The sequence below is a fragment of the Carassius carassius genome, chromosome 33, assembly GCF_963082965.1.
Source record: "Carassius carassius chromosome 33, fCarCar2.1, whole genome shotgun sequence".
Taxonomy (NCBI): Eukaryota; Metazoa; Chordata; class Actinopteri; order Cypriniformes; family Cyprinidae; genus Carassius; species Carassius carassius.
This window is the reverse complement of record NC_081787.1, coordinates 15,336,523-15,348,172: the sequence shown is the minus strand read 5'-3', so window position 1 is coordinate 15,348,172 and position 11,650 is coordinate 15,336,523. Positions and strand designations below refer to the sequence as shown.

The following is an 11,650-nucleotide window of genomic DNA, read 5'->3' as shown; positions in this document are numbered from 1 at the left end:
GAAGATAGAAAGAAAGAAAAACTCCCTAAGCATCAATACAAACCATAAATGTCAGGCCTAAATTTCGTATAGCATGAAAACACTGCAGTTGTGTCCTCATTTTAAGTTTAGGTTCATGTGACTTGAATATTTTTTTAATATGTCCTGCCCATTTTTCAGTGGTGCATCAAAAACAAATAAATCAACGGTTGTGTTTGCAGTACAGTGACTGTTCTGTGGCATTCACTCTCACGCTCATCTCAGCTATGTGTGGATGCCTTGTTTTGGATGAAAATCGGAAATAAATTTTACTGCATGCACTAAGTGGGCAGATCATAGCCGCTGCAAGCACTTCACACAAACAAATAAATCATTATGAACAATCAGTCGGTGAAAAAAACTAGTTAGCGCTGCATTTCAGTTATACTTGGGTTTGTTTTTAAAGATTCAGATGTTTTTGTGTGTGTGTGTGTGTTTTTGAAGTGGCTCAGAATTTGATTTGAATTTGAGTTGATGATATATTTTGTTAAATTGTGCATAATGATTAAAAATCTAGGATTGCAACTGAAAAATTCCAGGTTCAGACCCTTCAGTCCATGTACTATAATCAATGTGCCCTTAAGTGAGGCGCTCAACCCTAATAATGTGGAAATTTGAAAAAATATGGAAATTGATTTTTAGTGATAATGTATAAACCTTTCAAGGCACACCAGCTCTGCGCTCTGAGGTTGTTAACCAATGGTCTCCATAGAAGCCCAAGTCATGATGAGATGATATCTCAAACTAGCTCATTTATATACCATATTTCATACACAGTGGTAATTCAACAATATTTGTTCAGTGTGGTTTATATAAAATTATGTTTAAAAATAGAAAACATAAATTGGTCCAAAGAAATAAAAAATATATTATGGTATTCAATATAGTTTATTGCAATGCATATATATATATATATATATATATATATATATATATATATATATATATATATATACAAATATATTTGAATACAAAATTTATTGACTAACCTTTGTTTCTATTGTGCAGTTCTATTGATTCTATCAATTACTATTGTTTCATGTGATTTTGCTTTTAAAATGCTTTGTTGTTGAATCATTGTTTGATGAATAGAATGAGAACAATTGTTAAATGAGTTGTTCTTTTGAAAATAAAATGCGACAAATCTCCTAGAACCTAGTACATTTGTACTTCAGTGTGGATAAAAAGCATCACCTCAATGACAAATGAAAGGCTGTGTACGTTTGTGTGCACAGTGAACAGGTTTAAAGATTTTGTTCTGCTGCGTTCGTCTCATAAGCTTTAATGTGAAACCACAAATCCTGTCAGATCGTATTATTATTCAGCTTTCCATCAGTACTAGCATGATTAGATTGATTAAACTTGGCTGCATCCTTTGAAACAACAAACCATTCATTTTTAATCAATACAATTAAATAATTTCGGCCCAGACTCGCTTTATATTTTCTGAATCCCGTTGATTAGTGGTTGTACAGACACCTTCCTCTCTTGATTAAAAAAGCACCTTCAAGTGAAAAGCAGCATAAAGATGATATCTTAAGCCCAATGACAGACAGAATGATCAAAATCTAATTTACATAAATGTTACAGAATAAAAGTCAATAGACTTTTTATAATTATGTTTGCATTTATTTTGAATTTAAAAACTTTCCACTTCGTCCTTTATCAATGACAGTTACCATAGAGCAAGATTATTGTTGAGGTTTATTGTGAAATTCATCACCGACAGCTCAGCTAAAATCCCCATCTCAGTTTCCATTGATTTCCCAGGGATGATGAAACAAAGATAAATGGTTTCATATTTCATGATGAAAGCATATTTTATGACTCACGGGGAGTATGTTTACATACACATTTACATACAGTGCATGCTAGCAGGGATTCAAAGGCTCACTACCAAGTGTTTTTGTGCCCGTTTTTTATTTTTAATTATTATAATATATTATATATTATATTAATTATTATAATCTTATATTTCTAGTATTTACCACCACAGACGTTTTGCATTGAAACTGGAAAATGAAGCATGTCAAGCTAAAGAAACCGTCTAAAACGTTGATGTTCACTGGCAATTTTAACTAAGGCAGCTTTACTGATTAATCAAAACTGACAAGAATGCAGGTGAATTGTTTACTCTATACTGTGAAAGGAGTTTATGTCAGTAGCGACTGCTGCACTTCAGCGCCCTCTGCTGGATATTGAATGATTTCATTCGTAACGACCTTGCTTTAAAACCCAGTTAGCTGCCTTATTTGTTTGCCATTTTTGGACATGATAGGCGTCAAGAAAACAGAGGGTTCAAATAAAAAATAGAGGCTTGTTATCATGCCAAACATCTTCCAGTACTACAAGGCATCATATGATCTTTGTAGGCATGTGACCACAAAGAAAAACAGCCATACTCTCTATTTAATTCTTTCCCTTTGGGTCATTCATCTTTGTGTCATGTCCATATTTTCTCTGTGATCTTTTTGTTTAGATTTTTGTTTTTTTTGTGATGAGAAATATTTGCCTTAAAGCATGCATTCCTCAGTCCTTTGAGAGTGATATCTGAATAGTCTGTATCATCCAGGAATCTTGCAGTTTATGTTACATTTTGTGACAGTCGTCAAAAATTGGTTATGCTTTGCAATTTAAAAAATGTTATGAAATGAAATGCAAATTCGCCGTTTTAATTGCTTTGGTTATCAGAAACGATATAAAGGAACACAAGGAGTTTTCAGTTCTGCCGGAACACAGAATAAACCAATCTTCTTTTTGTGATTACTATGAATGAGGACATAAATTATTAACATGAATGAATCCACATGTATCAACAATTGCAAATTACTTTCCATAATCAGCAGACTTGGAAAAGAGAAGCATGAACCAACTGTGAAGTAATGAGTCGCACCAAATTGGCAGTTGAGCTGGAGATTTTGACGAGTTTTCCATGATTACGCTGCTCCTTGAACAAAGCCTTCACCTTCGCCTTGAAGCTCATTGATTTGAGTGAATTATTCATTTCAGGCACATTACAATAATGCCAAGGTCAGCTCTGTTTTTCATCTGACCTTGTCACAGTGAAAGTTATACTTTAGGTCATAACAGGGGTCTATAAAACTTTTAAGACAAGGACCCCTTTGGGAGATGGAGCATCACAAGGCTACTCAAATCATTAATGATATAGTCTTATACTCGTACATACTCTAAATCAATAAAAAATTACCATTTTGCAATGCGTTGTGTGACAAAAGTGTGTATACTTAACATATCCACCGTAAATAGTAAAAATTTATAATATGCCGTACATAATATAATATAAGCATATAGTAATTATGATATATGATGAGCTCTATGATTCTCTTTACAAGGGCTACGGTCATGACTAAAGATGTCAGAGTGACTGAAGATCATTTGGTCATTTGTCACCCATCCAAATCACAAGACATGCAATCAACCTCAGGCTAAGCCACAGTAACCATTAAGTGTTCTTCAGCCAGTTTAATTTTATGGAGACATAACCATAAACATACTCACTCACCCACTCACACACACACACACACGCATACACATTATTTTATAATTAATAATAATTCCTATCAGGTCATCTCTATACTGGACTACTGCAATGCTCTTTTGCATTCACAGTTATACATATGATTTGTGAGACAGTTTGAACACAATCCATAAATGCATGCTATAAAGTTTTTTGGAGTAATCTTTTCTCACCAGGGGCCATCAGTCCTGTCTACAGACATCAGTAGAGAAGATGAGCACCTTATATTATCTTTTTAATCTGTTGAAATGAAGTTTCCAATATTTAAAGATGTGCTCTGTTCCCTCAAATCTAGACAAGATCACGGAGTGACTGTTTTTACAGGAATGCAGTGGTGCTGATACTTATCGATAAGTACAGAGAGTATACACTTTTAGTTTTAAAGTGTGCACAAATGACAATATAGAACATAACAGAACATAATCCATAAAAGGCTTGGCAGCTAATCAATTTAACAGTTAATCCATACAAATTTAAAACATAATATACATCATAATGCACAGCCAATCTGACTATAAGCTTAAACAGCATAACATGGTGTTCACAACGCCTAGGTAATGGGTTAAATTTCCAGCGTATTGCATTAAATTATAAAGTGTATGAACTCACTTTGGATAAAGGCATCTGTCAGTATTGCTTGAATGTGAATGATTAAACTATAACAGGTCTAATAATATCTGCATGCAACAGGTAGCAACAGCAGATAAAGAGATGAATTGTTAACACTGGAGTTTGGAGCGTCTTGCTGTGATGGACTGCACAAATGAATAATCTTAAAAATAACTTTTTTCTTAAATATTGAGTGTGATGGGTGAGTTTAGAGAGAGGACTCTGAAAGGGTGGAGACATATGCATCTCTTCAAACAGCCGTGCTGAAGGAGACAGACTCGCAGAATACGCACACAAGCTCCAGCCTTTGGGCATTTATATGTAACAGTATCTCAAAAGACCGAGGAAGCATCGGCAAACTGAATGAAAAGCAAAGCAGATGACAACGGGGCGATAACTGACACCCAAGGGACGCTTTTAAAACTTTAAACGGTTTGGATGTGAAGTAGAGCGCTGCGTAAAAGCTTGCGTAAGCGTGCGAAAACCATAAGACGACAGCATTCCATATTTATTTATTAAGATGAACACCTCAGATATTCTTTGCGCTTCCGAATTTGCAAATTCCTCCAACTTTTCGTGTGTGAACCGAACCACCCCGTCGTACAGCATTATTGACATCGCGTCTTTCATGCACATCTTCCCCACTATCTACGGCATTCTGTGTTCAGTTGGAGTTCTGGCCAACGGTTTGGTGATCTATGCTGTGGCATCATGCAAGAAGAAGATGGTCTCTGATATTTACGTGCTGAATCTGGCCATCGCAGACCTGCTTTTCTTGTTGGTGATGCCGTTCAACATCCATCAGCTGGTCAGGGACAGACAGTGGGTCTTTGGCCACTTCATGTGTAAAGCTGTGGTGGTGGTCGACGTCAGCAACCAGTTTACTACAGTGGGCATAGTGACTGTACTCTGCATTGACAGGTGAGAGTTGCATGAATTTGGGAAGTCAGAACGACATTAATGCAGTAGTGGCCTATTGCTGTGTTCATAGCATACTATATTCCGCTCTTGCAAAGAAGGCCTTAATGTTACGTTATTTTACGATGGAAAATAAATACATATAAAAATAAACTCACGCCTCCCCATCAGACATAATATTTTGATCATAAAAAGGTTATTTTTAAAAGTGCTCTGTAAATTCAAAATTTTTGTTAAAAAAAGTCCAATTAAAACATTTCTGAAATGTTCCATGAACAATGTATAAATAGTGTTTTTGTGTTAATGTTTTGAGAATATTATTAAAGACCAGATAACGCTGAACGAAAGTTGTGTTAAGGTTTGTTCATAACTTGAGAGAACCTTGCCACAATTCTAAGAATGTTTCTTGTTCGCCGAGTCTCATCTGCAGTTTCAGAAGAGATAACTTTATGCTGAGTTTCGCAACCATTCCAAAGTCTATAATCAAAAGATTTCAGTGTGCTATATTTTTTATTATAGATGCACATTATTGTAATCAGTCATTTTTAATAAAAATCTTGAAATGGCTGCAATACATAGATGTGTTTTATGTTTATATATATTTATAAATATGGGCATCAAATAAAACCCAACATATGTATTAATATTGATCAAGAATTTAGACTTTTTTTGTATTTTGCATTTAATGTGAAACAATCACTTACCAAAATATGCTTCCTTTTTGCAAAATATAAATTGTAATACAAATATTGAATTTCTTTTTTTGACCTGTGTCATATTCTTGACAGTTTTCTTTCAGATTTAACTAATACAGTCAAGATAATAAATGTGCTTATGAAGTGCATCAGCTTTGAGGTTAAAAATGATAAACTTCTTTATTCAAACTCTAATTACAGAGCACATAGTATTTTCAGCAAATTTATGAAATTACAGCCCAGTTGCTCATCACTGTTAATCAAACTCTAATCTAGATGTTTCATTGAATGTATACAAAGAAAAAAAAAGAGAGTGAAATCAATGCAACTCTCACATCCATGTGATCCATGCTGCATGGACTTGAAAAATGAAGCCTGTCGTATCAAACTCTTTTGTATCTTTATTGTATTTTTTTATCTGCAAGACTGGACTACAGCAACAACATTGTGTGACTTTGAAAAACCATCTTACTTATAGCACACAAAACACACAATATCTCTCCACATACAAAGGATACACATAAAATACAGAGTGCAGAGGAGAGTTTTTGCTTAGTTGTTGGTAATGAAAAGACATATGAGTCCCCCAGAAGGCATCTGCATGATTAGGTGATAAAGCTCCACTATAACACTTTTTCATATAGTGTCATTGCTATATTCCCAAAAGATTTTTTTTTTTTTTTACTGGGTCACATGCTTAGAGTTACTTAGATATAGCATCTTAGCTGCACATTTTCATTGTCTTTTACTAAGCAACATGAAACCACATTCTATTTAAAAGGCAACCTTAAAATCACTATTACTACTGTGAGCAATACATTAAACATTGAAGCCAGACACTGTCTTTCCTTTATAAGAAATAGCAAGAAAAAAAGATGGTTGCCTGACTAGAGTAAATGAAAGCTGTAATACTTGAAGTATGCAGAATATTTTCAAAATGAAGTTAAGATGTTTAGACTGTTCATGGGTAAAGTACATATATTTTGATTTTATACACTTTTATTTGTCTTTTATTTGATAGAAGAATAAAAAACACAGCAAATGCATTTCTTAGAAAGCTGTCACTTGCTGTGCTGTTTTGCAGCTCTAGTAGCTTGTTTGCTTTCCAAGAGTCAAGACAAGTCAGCTTTATTTGTATAGCTCATTTCACAATATTGCTCCAAAGTGGCTTTGTGTAAAATAGTGCCTTAATGCCCCCAGTGAGCAAGAGAAAGGCATCTGCAGCAAGGAAACATGCTAGAATGAGGAAGTTACATTACAAAGAACCAGACTCAGCGAGGAGAGCCATGTAGTGCATATTTACATAAATGTACATAAATGTACACTACCATTCAAAAGTTTAAATCAGTAAGATATATATATATATATATATATATATATATATATATATATATATATATATATTATATAATTAAAAAAGAAATTAATACTTTTATTCAGTAAAAATCTTAACTGGGCCCAAACTTTTGAATAATAGAGTATATGTAAGCCAAATATTATGTAGTTACATAATATGTGTACTGGAATCCATCTGGAAATGGATGCAGGCAATAATTTTTTGGACCATTTGGGCAAAATATAACCTTAACCTTAAATAATTTTTACTTCAGATTATCTGTATCCAATTTTATAAAAAAATCATTTATGCTACAGTAAAGTTTCAATGTCTCTCTGTATTACATGAATGTAATAATATCCCTGGATTAGTGGATTTAATAAAGTTTAATCCTGAAAGAAAAATTTAAAATTTACTTGAAATCTCATATTAAAAATAAGATCTTTTTCTCCCAGAAAACAAGAAAATTGATTAAATTTCAGTAAGATTTCAGTATGAAACAAATAAAAGGCCAATTTATCCGAGCTTTCATTAAAGCTCTATAGTCAAATTGTATATCAGGAACTGTTTCTATTTGAATTTCTCCTTGCAATAAAATTAAAATCTCTTAAAAAATGTTTTGAAAACTATGAAAGAGCAAGCCATTTTCCTCTTGGGTGGCATTAATAACATGATTCATTGTTTGTTTGTTTTTTGTTTTTTTCAGGTACGTTGCAATTGTACATCCTACATCCGAAAAGAGGACCATTCAGTGGACCATCATCATTAACATTATGGTGTGGGTGGGCAGCTTCCTTCTGAGCATCCCAGTCATGATATACACTAAAGTCATCTCCAAAAAGGACATGGACATCTGTATGATTAACCTGGATGGGCCTCAGGATATGTACTGGTACACGCTTTACCAGTCCACACTGGGTTTCATCGTCCCCCTCATTATAATAATTACATTTTACACTCTGACTCTATACCACGTGTTCCGCTCCATCCGGCGAGTCAAACGCAAGCAGTCAGTGTGGGCCAAACGGGCCACCAAGACAGTTGTGATGGTGATCGCCCTGTTCCTGGTCTGCTGGTCCCCTTACCATGTCATCCAGGTGATCAACCTCAGCATCCAGCAGCCAACCAGCGCCTTTGTGTACGCGTACAACATCAGCATCTGCCTAAGCTACTCTCACAGCTGCATCAACCCCCTAATGCTGCTGTTGTTTGCCCAAAACTACCGCGATCGCCTCTGCCATCACAAAGAGCTGCGCTCCCAGATCAGCTCATCCAAGACCACCGGAGGGTCTAGCGTCAGCCCGGACACCAGCCACCGCTGTACTGTCATCTAACACCTGTCGAGCCTTGCTAGACGTGCTAACTGAGGAAAACAAAGAGAAAAGTGGAGGCCTCTACTGCAACACTTGCTGCATGAGTGTCAGTCGCATGGTAGACTGTTTCTCAAAGGGGAAAACTGTGAAATGAAATGCCACAGTAAACTTTCAGGAGACATGAAGGAGTGAATCAGCACTCAACTGTGTTTGTGGTTTGTGTCACACTCTGGAAAAGTGATTATGATGTGATTATGTGGTTATGATGAAAAGTTATTATGATGTTCTTTTACTCAGTGTTTACTGTTAATTTATCTGTTATTCATTGTATACTGTTAATGTATCAGTTTTTTGAATGGTTCACCAAAAAAAACAAAGTTCGGTCATCGTTTATTAGCTGGCATGCTGTGCTGTGTGATTTTTTGCCATAAAACACAGTTAGAAATGCTTTTTTTTTTCTTTTTCTTTTTTAAGCAATTTAGTGAAAATAGACTGAGGGATTCAAGCTTCAAACAGACAAACAAAAAATATAAACATATTATTAAAAGTATAATAAAAGTGCAGCTTGTTGTGTATTCCAATTTTTGAAGTCATACAATATTCTTTGTATGAGGGACAAACTTTTAATGAGTGAAAGTTTTACAAGCAGATCATTTAATCAGTTTGAAAATGAATTATTCAGTTTGGTTTAGTGAATGAATCTTCTGATTCACAGAACAGATCAGACTCAAAATTATCCATGGACAAGATTTATTTTGCTATAGTATGGCTTCATAAGCTTGGAATATAGTGCATGAGTCATATAGACTATTTCATGATAATATTATGATGCTTTATGCTCTTTTTGAAGCTTAAAAGCTTCAGTGCTTGTTCATTGAAAATCCATGGCTGAGAAATCAGTACAACTCTGATAAAAAAGTGCCTTTTGTGTTTCAGATATGAAAGAATTTCAAAAGGAGCATAATTTACTCACATGAGTATAAATGATGACAGCATTTTCATTGCTTATTATCTTTAAAGACAATTCAATGGTCAGGATTTTTGAAATACGGTATTTGTGGCTTTTGTTTGCATTGCTAGGGAATGATGTCAGATTGAGTCAGAACCAGAATTGTCTTGCAGTTGTCAAATAAAATGTCTACAGTATATGTACTTATGTATTGTGTTAAAGAATTCCAATAGTAAGTAAAATAAGCAAATATGCTGATCTAAGACAGGTCTAACTCATCATAAATATTACATTCATTGGCATTGTCATTAATGTAAATATTGGCTTAACATTTAAAAAAAAAAGTATTTTACTAAATATAGCACGCATTTAAATGTTTTGGTTTTAAGTGTCTCCAAATGTTACTGGACCCTTTGACCATATGTAGTCTTGTTGTCATGCAAGTCTGTTTAACCTTCACTTAGGACATTGTCCAAGACATAATATCCGTGACTGTATGCTTCTGAGCATTTTATTACATGAATTGACAAAGATATCCAGTGTGAAATTCCCTGTTTGGTTCTGTTTTCCCGTATTTTTTCTAAGAAGCCCCTGCGGCACATGCGAGAACAGTCATTTTCACTGTTAACGTGTGACACCTCAACTATATGTGACTAGTCACATTTCAGTCTTGCCACTCTCAATCAACACATTATGATTCCTGGCAACTAAACAAAGAACTGTATATTATTTAATATATATTTTGTCATGCATTGACAATTACATGACAATTTTTAAGTCACTTGCAGTTCAGGAACATATACCTCCTTGTCTGTCCTTCCCGAAGGCTTTTGATTTTATGTGCTCTACATTTACAAAAATAAACTCTAAAAAACCTTGACTAGTGGTATGCATTTGTAAATAAACAATCACAGTATTACTGTGGTTACAACTTTCAGTGAATAATTCAGTAAAAAAATCTAAATTTGCTGAAAATGTAGTCTACTGCCCCTCATGCCAAGATGTAGATGAGTTTGTTTCTTCATCGGAAGAGATTTGGATCTTCTACAGTGAATGGGTGCCATCAGAAGGAGAGTCCAAACAGCTGACATTTGTAAAACATCACAATAATCCAAAAGTAATTGACGGTAAATGTGAAGTAAAAATCGGAGTCTATGTAAGAAATGAATCCATGATTAAGATGCTTTTAATACTGCTTACACCAGAGAAGTCATCTCATCTTAATCTGAATAATAATAAATTAATACACAACACACAATTAATAAGGAATATACACAGACCAATTAATGTTTACTTGTGAAAACAGTCTATATCTAAACAAACATCGCAGTAATTTTTTTATGTGAGAGGGGAATGGAATTTTTCACTGCCACGGAGGAATGTTATAATGGATTATGGTCTAAATTAATTTGTTTTATGGTACATGTAATAAACTAAAAATGTTACGTATTTTCATTGCACAGAAATGCTCTTAACCGCAATTTATCTATTCGATCTGCTATGTAATTACCATTTACTATAATTTAGTAGACAAAAGAGTAATATAGTCTGATGAATCATCTTTTAGTCTATATATCTAAAGATAAATCACATCATTTATTGGCTGTTCAACTGTTGCACATGTTAGGACTAGGAGGTTTATTCATAATGATATGGGAAGCCCATTTCATGAAGCACATTATGTCCTATAATTACTCTGTAAAATGCCACTTCAGGCATACCAGGTGCAGCTTAAGTTGTAAACATTCTTCCCTCATGATGTTTCCCTATTCTGCTAAATTAATCCCCTCATAAAGATAGGTGGATGAACTGAAAAACATGAGGATGGAGTCAAACGACTCCTCAGTTGAGCATATTTAAACATCACTGAAGTGAACCTATATGGCAAGTTCAGAAGCTCAGAATGTAAAGATTTTCATCTCTTTCATTGCTCAAACAACCAGAGGCTTTTCATCTTAAAGAATAGCCTGTCTCATTTGTAAGTAGCTTTGGATAAAAGCATTTGCTAAATGGATAAGTGTAAATGTGGTCCATTATTAACTTGCATGACCTTCTGTTACAATCGGAGATCCAGTGAAACGCAAGAGACGAGAGATCCAAACGCAGTGTGGGTTTATTTGGGTAATCCAACTCAGAATCCAACATGCAGGGGTCAAAACCAAAAATCCATCCAAACAAACAAACAAGCAAATAAACAGGAAAAGGAATAGGAAAAGGAACAGGAACGGAAACAGGAATAGAACCTAGAAACTCGGAATGTGAGGAAACTGGGTG

General features: G+C 34.5%; 1 protein-coding gene across 1 annotated transcript; it reads left to right on the top strand.

Moving 5' to 3' along the window:
- Positions 1-4,676: 4,676 nt before the first annotated feature.
- On the top strand, positions 4,677-9,049 carry LOC132114256 (melanin-concentrating hormone receptor 2-like). The gene is made up of 2 exons (XM_059522367.1): positions 4,677-5,086; positions 7,821-9,049. The coding sequence occupies exons 1-2, from the start codon at positions 4,686-4,688 to the stop codon at positions 8,446-8,448; spliced, it is 1,029 nt and encodes a 342-aa protein (XP_059378350.1). The 5' UTR covers positions 4,677-4,685; the 3' UTR covers positions 8,449-9,049.
- Positions 9,050-11,650: the final 2,601 nt, after the last annotated feature.